Source organism: Microchirus variegatus, assembly GCF_963457635.1.
Source record: "Microchirus variegatus genome assembly, chromosome: 10".
Taxonomy (NCBI): domain Eukaryota; kingdom Metazoa; phylum Chordata; class Actinopteri; order Pleuronectiformes; family Soleidae; genus Microchirus; species Microchirus variegatus.
The window spans coordinates 19,739,153-19,748,057 of record NC_139811.1 but is presented as its reverse complement, the minus strand read 5'-3'; the positions used below and the strand labels follow the sequence as shown (position 1 = coordinate 19,748,057).

The 8,905-nt window shown below is 41.1% G+C and overlaps 1 protein-coding gene across 1 annotated transcript; it reads right to left on the bottom strand.

The window, feature by feature from the left end:
- Positions 1-1,644: 1,644 nt before the first annotated feature.
- On the bottom strand, positions 1,645-4,232 carry tmem98 (transmembrane protein 98; the record flags this gene model as incomplete). The annotated part of the gene is made up of 6 exons (XM_083896894.1): positions 1,645-1,846; positions 2,429-2,488; positions 2,598-2,713; positions 2,945-2,978; positions 3,063-3,194; positions 4,102-4,232. 6 exons carry the CDS (start codon positions 4,230-4,232, stop codon positions 1,645-1,647), a joined length of 675 nt encoding a protein of 224 aa, XP_083753020.1.
- Positions 4,233-8,905: the final 4,673 nt, after the last annotated feature.

Below are 8,905 nucleotides of genomic sequence, written 5' to 3'. Positions count from 1 at the left end.
ACAGGAAGACATGCTCCAATAACATCCCTCTGGTCCAGAACAACACGCTCATTCTGCTTCACCTGAATCAACGCTCCGCTCAAAACACGCTCGTAACGTGAAAAAAACAACACACCAACGACAAACTGTGCCGGTACAAAGCTAATGATGGAAAACAACACCTGTGGCAAAAAATTATGCTCTTGTAGGATCTTTTCTTATCGCAATCACACGTCGATAAAACCAGCAGATTTCATCTTCATTTAAGGTTTAAATGACAGAAATGTGCTAAATCAACTGCTAAAGCTCCTTAATGACAGTAAACTGATAATGTTCGTGAATAAAACAAGACATTTGAGGGCATTGTCATTTTTAAGGTTTTGGGAGATGCTTAATTTACATTTTCTGACATTTTATGGAACAAGCAACAAATCAACTAACTGTAAAATAATTCACTGATTAAGTTACATTAGTTGGACGCCTAGTTTCTTTCTTTGACTCAATGCCCTGCACAGATATTTGAACATATGACATAAGTAATTTGATTTGATGATATAACCATTACTAGAATTCCATTTTAATGGCAGACTATGTTGTTGGTGATGCTCGAGGAAAAGTCAGCAACATTAAGGGATGAGCTCAGGGATACTTGGTCTCTGTATTGGTCCGATAGTGGTCAAACTTATTACTGGATTGGTTACCGGAAGAATTAGCTACAGTGCTTTTGCTCAGCCATATTGTGAGCTTCTTATTTCTTTGTCATACCTTTGGAGAATTATGTCTTTGAAATAGCTTGAATGAGAACTTTGAACTGTGGAGGGCAGCATTACACGTCTCACTTTACAGTCTGACGGAAATAGAAGAAGAAGAAGACCGTATTGGACTGATACTGATATGATATCAGTTGATTCTTGAGGTTGTGCTATCGGTATCATCGGACATCAGTCTACTTGTTTGGTAGATGCTCATTATCTTCTATTCTGGACCACAGTGCTGGACTCATACTGCTCGTATAATAACTTTCAATAGGTATCAATAGATACCAGATTGTCATTAATCATAATACAATACAGTGAAGACACAAGCGCATTAATCATCTGGACTGTGGGGGAAAAAACCTGCTATAAAGGTCTCTGGGGGACATTTCTGAGCATCCACATGGCACGCTGACATGTCACGTTAGCCTTTCACTGGTCCACTGAGTTGAAGCTCCCTGGCTAACTGGGTGTTATTTCCCTCAGAATGGATTAGCTGACTAAGCCTCCATGTGACTGTGCAGTGCAGGAGAGATTGGATTTAGGCTCACTGCTGGGTGATGGTGCACTCAAGAAGAAATTTCCAAAGGCCCTTTCACTTGCAGGCAGCTTACATCTTTAGCAGAACAACTCCAATCCCCCCCCCCCTCCCAAAAAATCTGTTGTTCCATTACATACAAAAAAAAAAACCTGTATGTGATGCGTGACATTTAGCCCTAATACATTATGATAGTTAAATTGAGCGTCAAGTCCTTGAATCCAACACCAAGCCTGTTTTACTCACCCAGACTATTATTTGGGACTAATGTGTAGAAACAGAGTCCAGAAATGTAAAAAGGAAAGCAGCTCAAGGATAAAACAGACCCGTTTTCATGTCCGTCTGCTGCTACTGCTGTTGTCAGCGTCTGCTCTAAATGGCCTGCTCTCTCTGTGCCTCAGCTCCAGGTATGCCTCGTTCCGGTTCAGAGGCCAGCGCCGCCTCGCGCAAAACCACCATGTGGTCCTCGGCGGCAAGGAGCGACTGGTCGATCCAGTCCATGCTGCCCGACATGTGACAGGCGTTGCGGGTGACCAGCACCAGGTGGCTGACTGACAGGAGCAGAGCGTTGGCCCTGAGGAGAAGGAACGGGTTTGATTTGAAATAGACAGTTAAAATAAGAAGCAACGACAGGCGTAGAACGGGCAGTGCTGTAGAATTTAAATATAAACAAATGTCCTGAATCCTGATTAAGCCTATCAACTCCATGCGACTCTCTCTCTCTGTCTCTTCCTGCTTCTCTATGTGTCTCTTCCCGCACTGCACACAGGAAGTGGGTTGTTTTTTTTGTCAAGACAACATTGCCCGAATTACGCTAGACATGTTGGAGTCTGACTGAAAATGAAGCGCTCATGAAAGGTTTCTGAAGGGCTTGTCCCCTCCTGCTGCTGTATACAAACAACAGCTCCCTCTGTCAGTCACGCATATCAACAACAAAATGACTGAAAAGATACATACTGCAGCTTCAAATGAATGAGTGATTGACTAACTTCAGTTTTCCCAGCAGAGCAATTGAACAACCTGTACCACTTCCTTGTTTATCTCCGAGATTAAGGATCAATCATTTCCAGCTTCCTACCCGATTCCTGATCGATACATGCAGCAGTGAGTCGTTGCTATTAATCCTCTTTAATGGCGGAAGAACAGATGTGATTACCTGGCGTCGAGGAGGATCGGGTCCAGAGGCGGGTACATGGATCTGACCACGTCATCCACCCTGTGTGACAGGACAGCGGAGGTGTGAGGAGGAGGAGGAAGAGGAGGAGGCAGGTTAGCTAATGTCAGTGACACCGTGACAGAGACATGTGTTGAAGTGTGAGCGTCACCTCGGGCTGATGCGTTTTGCCACAGTGATAATGTCACTGAGGCTGGCCGGCGCTTTAACCTTCGCCCCAGAGCCCATCGTCATGGCAACTAGCTTCTCCGTCAAAGTGTGGCAAATCTGCGTGTGGACAAACAGTGTTTCGGTCCCTCGATTAAGTTAATCCATCACAATGACAAATAATATACCTGTCACATCGATTTCAATTTGAATTGCTTCCTGGTTTTCTGGTTCTTAAAGACACAAACTGTTTGCTAATTGCAATGCTTCAAACTGCATCTTCAGATAAATCAATAATCTAAATAATCTGTAGTGTCTGCTCTACTTTGGGAGCAAAAAAAAACATTTTACCTTTAGGATGGAGATGCAGTGGGAGACCAGACCACTGTTGGAGAAAAATAAGAGGATTAAACAATTTAAATTTGTGACCTACAAAATCTCGAAAGATAGAAGTTGTGCTAAAACGTACGAGGCGTCTTCTATCCAGTCCCCGTTCTCCAGGATGGCTTCGATGTGCGGGTTTGTGATGACGACGTCGTCCAGCTCCAGCTCCGACAGTTCGCTCTGAGTCTCCATGGCTCCGATCAGATCGACGGTGGGTCTGTGACACCAGTTAAAGCAGAGGAGGGGAAATGACGGATGCGGGAATCACAGGGTACCTTACGATATGATACGATACATGGTCCACGTTACCAATAATATCACGATACAACAATTCTGTGATAGCAATATGTGACAATATCTGTCTCACTGAAGAAAACAAAACCTCTGTGAAAAGTCAAAAGTGCAGGATTTCTCTATTTATTCACAACACAGAGAACAACTTTAATAAAGTCCATGCATTGGATGGAGCATCTTACGTCGCTTTCTCCACCATTATCCCGCTGTAAACTCTCTCTTCTTCAGCCAAATAACTTCTGCCCAAGTTTCCCTCATTTGTTTGAGCAGCGCCACCACAAGGAGACATGAAGTTGCGAAACTGCTGACCTTATCTTTAATAATATTTCCTTTTAAAACATATGAATTCATCTCTGACTGATTACTGCCTGGTTACTAATGCTAATCTGCCCATTATTTTCTCGAGGAATCAAATAACTTGGAAATGATGATGTTCTTAAATTTCTTGTTTTGTCCACAAACCAAAATGATTCAGTTTTAATGATTTCTTTGATAAATTTGTGGAGCAAAGAAGTGAAAATTCAGAAAACTTGCTTTAATTCTTTAAAAAGAAAAAACACTATAAATAAAAAACTGTTAATTTAGTTTAATTTAATAATTGAGTAACTGTTTCAGCCCTACTGGGTACTACTGAATATTTTTGCTCCTTACCTCTAACTACAGCAAAAGTGTGTACTACTACATGTTGTACTACTACTGTTCATCCAGCATCATATGCTGTTTCAGAGTTGAAAGTGAAATACAAACACTGCAAGTAACTTTCTAGAGCAGCTCAATAACATTGAACTCTCTCCGACTCAAACGTCCCGTCTTTGCCTTGATTTACTGACCTGGAGTCAAAGTGGTGCAGCAGATGATGAGGGCGGCAGTAGCGGTGTCTGCACACCACCACCAGGGCGACGAAGGAGGCCAGGAAAATGGTGGCCAACACCCCAATGGCTACGATCACCACTGTCTCCATGGCGACAGCCACAGGCTCTCACATCGGCTGCAGGCGGCGAAACTCCTCGAAAAAGGAAAAGAGTACCAATCAGGGCCGGATGATTGTCCGAGCTCGATTATGGACGGGTGCTCATCTGCGGAGGAGAGAGTAAAAATGGGTCATCGAACTGGAGAGGAGTGAAGATATCGCCACTGTTGAAGATATCAATTTCCCAAATTTCATTTTTTTGGTGAAGTAAAATCCACCTCAGGGTCTGCGTAGAGGAGAAATGCTATGAGCAGTGTTTGGTCCGTCTTTAAATACAGTACGACACACACATACATTACACACGTAATCTTTATCTGAGGACATGAAACTCTAAAGTGCACTTACCCTCTTTCCTACACGGTGATAACCTCATTCAATAAAATACATAAAACCTTAAAAACTGCGTTTAAACACAATCTCAACCTCAGCCTCAAGAAAATCTCAAGAACAAAAACCCTGCGTGAACTCTGACCTCTTGCTGTTTAGTCCATGGCTGAGCTACTTTTGGATAAATCTGCCGTTTTCATTTCTAGCTTCTCTTGTGTGTGAGTGTCAAGAATACAAGCTCCCTGCTCACTCTAGTCACTCATTAACCCTAACCCTACCCCACCTGACTGCTTGTGTGTAAAGGAAAGCTGTTATCGGATACTGTGACAGCTCTCTGAACGGAGTATAATTGATTTGTAATTAGACGTGACATTTTCAAAGCGGGGGGAGGCAGATCTCTGTGCCATTAAAGGCACAAATTACACACAGGAGCTGTACATCACTGCAAACCTGTATTTTCGCCCGAGCGATTATGCGAGATTCAGCCGTGGAATGCCGTAATTCTGTAATCAGATTAATGTGTGTTACACTCGCCTCATATACAGGGATTTCTCCTCTCTCTCTCCCTCTCTCTCTCATGCCTGGGAGCTTTTGTAACTCGTCGTCTTTTCACGGGCTGTTGGTTTCCTCAAAGCTGTAAAGACCTCACGGCTAATAGGGAACACATAAAAGTAAACAATGTGATATTAGGGTGCAGATAAAGTCCACAAGGCCACTCACTGTTCATCCAAACATCCTTCAGTGTGTCTGTAAGTGTGAGCTCATGATTATGAACAAAAAAATCTAAATTTAAGGATCAAATTTAAGAAAAAACTAAAGAAAAACACAGGTTGCCTCTAACTCTTAACATCCTATTATTATGGAAAAATTCAAACTCCTGTTTGCTATTGGCTAAAAATATTCAATTATTTCGGTTTTAATAATTAAAACAGTCTTAATGAGTTCTTAGCCTCCTAAATGTGAATATTTACTGGTTTCTTCATCATTTCGAGGGTTTGGAATGAAATACTTTATTCATCCCCAAGGGGAAACTGTTGTGGCACAGCAGCAAAATACAATACACGAAAAGAATTCAACATAAATAAGTGTACAAAAGTATGTAAAGAAAATAGTGCAAAAAGTGAAAGAATGAATGACCCATAGGATCAGGTGCAATGACATAAGGGAGAAACTAATGTAGTCTGTCTAATATACTATTATTATTATTATGTGCAGTAATTTGGTCAACTGTGGTTGTTATAAAGTGCTTTATAAATAAAGTTGGATAGGATTGAAGACAGACTATACAGATACAGATACAATATATTCTATATATATGAACTTTATATGTGTGAGAGCAACTTACAGCAGCTCAACAACCAGACCAAATAAGTGAAATAAACATAGTAGAGATGAGGAAAAGAAAATATAAATAAATATAACTATAACTACAAATGAGTATTAGCAAAGAAAATAAGTCACTTTATTTGTACATGGAGGTAGACTTGTGTTGCAGTTTTGAGACTCAGGCGTTATAACTGAACAAAAACATTGTCAAACTAACAACAGATATTTTGTCAAAGTTTGTCTGCTAAAGAGCAAATATGTATAAAATAATAAAAAAGACTGAAAATTAAACACTAGTTAAAGACACGTGAAGAAAACCGTGTTGTGTTAATCAAACAGATGAAAGAGTTTCTTCTTATGGTGATGAAACATGAATAAAACACACAGAGAGCTGAGAGTTAACTTATACAGTAACACTTCCCCCTCTGAAAAGAGCTCGAAAACGTGATAAAACGGACTCTGTATACACTTAATTAACACTTTAGACGTTCACGTGTCAAACCTAGACAACTGTAAATGTGTTTTTCAGAGACTTACCTGGACATTTTTGTTCTTTTTTGTCTGGATTCCGCTCAGGAGCCAAAGAAGTTCTCTCTGCCTCGGACACGCGGAGCGCGGAGACGGCGCCGACATCTCCAAAAGCTGGAGAACGCGCCGTGAACGCGCACAGAAACAGTCCATTACTTCTGTGAAAGAAAAAAACCTCATTATTATCAGCAAAGTTCACCAGCAAACACTCGGCCACGCGCATCACCGCCAGCTCTGCTAGCTGCGTGAAGTTGGCCCCCCACCCCCAATAAAACCATTTCAAAATACTTGTAATCGTTAGTGCTTCGTTTGTGCAGGTTTGTGCTGCAAAAATTTTCGTTTGTGCTTTTTTAGTTTTTGAGATATTAACATGTTTATATCCAGCCCCCCATATCGTCCAAATGAGCTGAAAATGGTCTCGTTTGTTTGTGCTGGTTTGTGCTGCAAAAATTTTCGTTTGTGCTGCTTTAATTTTTGAGATATTAAACATTATTGCAAAATGGGGCGCGCGCGCGCGTGCCCGCGCCGTACTGAGCGAGCCCCTTCACTACTCGGTAGGTGAGGAAGAGGAGGATGAAGCAGAACCAGCCAGATTTGTCCAAATGAGCTGAAAATGGTCTCATTTGTTTGTGCTGGTTTGTGCTGCAAAAAGTTTCGTTTGTGCTGCTTTAGTTTATGAAATATTAATATATCTATATTGTCACGCAGCCCCTCATATCGTCCAAATCAGCTGAAAATGGTCTCAGTTGTTTGTGCTTCGTTTGTGCTGCTTTACTTTACAGTACTGGGGTTAATATTAACCGTTTTCCGGGGTTTACATTTTTTGGACCTCCAGGCTCCGCACCGGGACTTCCCCGGAGGTCTACACGGCCCAGGGGGCCCCTGTCCCGGCCACAGCCACCGCCACACACCGCCCCCAAATCCTGGAAGTCAGCACTTTTGACTGCGGGCACGCGCGTCTCCTCCTCTCTGCTTCTGGAGAAGTCATGTGCGCAAAGCGCGCTCCCGGCCCCGCTGTCACTCAAGACAAGTTTCAGTGTAAAGAACACGTGGTGGCGTACAAGAACCGAGGATGTTGTTATTAAAGTTCATTCTCTCAGGTAGGTTACTTCATGTAAACACTATTTACCAACTAATTAATTCAAACCTTATAGCAACGGTTAACCCAGAGGTTTGGTTTGGTTTTAGCTAACCTCAACAGAACCGAGGGCTAACGTTCTTTGGACGTTTAGTGTTTTATGCTAATCTTGTTCTAAAGTCACAGAGGTTTTCAAAAAAAGAGACCATTCAGGAAATAGAAACCAACAAAACAAAACAATCATACTTATCAACGGTTATAAAAAAGAGACACGACTAGAAAGAGATAGAAAACCACTGGAGAGTTAAGTCAAACACAACGATTAGGAAAGGACATTTTACATTAACAAAAAAAACAACAACAAATAACCAGAAAAGATGAAAATAACAGAACTACATGAAAATCATATGAAACTAAAACTGGGATGACAAAAATGATGATAAACATCAAGCACCAAATAACAAACAAATAGAGGAAAAAAAGAAAGAGTGAAAAACAATGGCCTCATACATTTTTATATATAGAAAAGAAAACACAAACAAAACTCATAAAATATGCAAATGAATATGAAACCAGTCAGCTGTTCTTGATTTTTGTCAATTTCCATGCTAGTATTAAAAGCATACTAATTTTAACTTCCTAATGGTACAAAAAAGTCAATTTGTAAAAAGCATTACACATTTTGGACTAATGGTTTGCACTTCCAGGCCACCGTAGTCAATTAAACTGCAGATTGACTTTTTGTTGGAGCTTTGGTTGGGACTTTATTTTAGTTTTTCACCACACAGTCTTACCACTGGGTGACAGTAATGTGTAAGCTACATCATTCTTGGCAACACTTTATTTGGAAATGAGGAAGAAACAGTGTATTGTTGTTTTCCCTCCAAATGGGCAACACATTTTCCAAAGTTTCCACCTGAATGTTTGATATTGCTCCACTGTGAGGACGTACATTAAGCAGCCATCACTCTGTCATTAGTGTTTTGCCAGGTTTGTCTTGCATCCTTAATCGTAGCCAATGGATTGGATCATAAGAGAAATCTCCATCTGTTGTTAGGTTCTGGTGAACCTGTGTGCCAGCTGCTGAGGCCTGCAGTCGACAGGAGGTAGGACATGATGCATGGTTTCCTTACAAGTTTCCTTCATTTAAATTCTCATTATCCTCACTCAAGTGTGCTCGTCAAAGGAAGGAAGTATCCTCGATGAAGGAGAAAGACTAAGCTAGTTCATTCAGATTACCTGGCTGAAATGACCAGATCTTTTGTATAACTCAGTTTATTTAGTCAGGAAAATGCAATCATTAATTCTGATTTTCATATTAGATTGTGGTCCTAGATCAGATATGTATCCGCCATGCATCCTGTGAGAACAGTTGTATCAGAATCCATGTGGCTTTGTGCTGAAT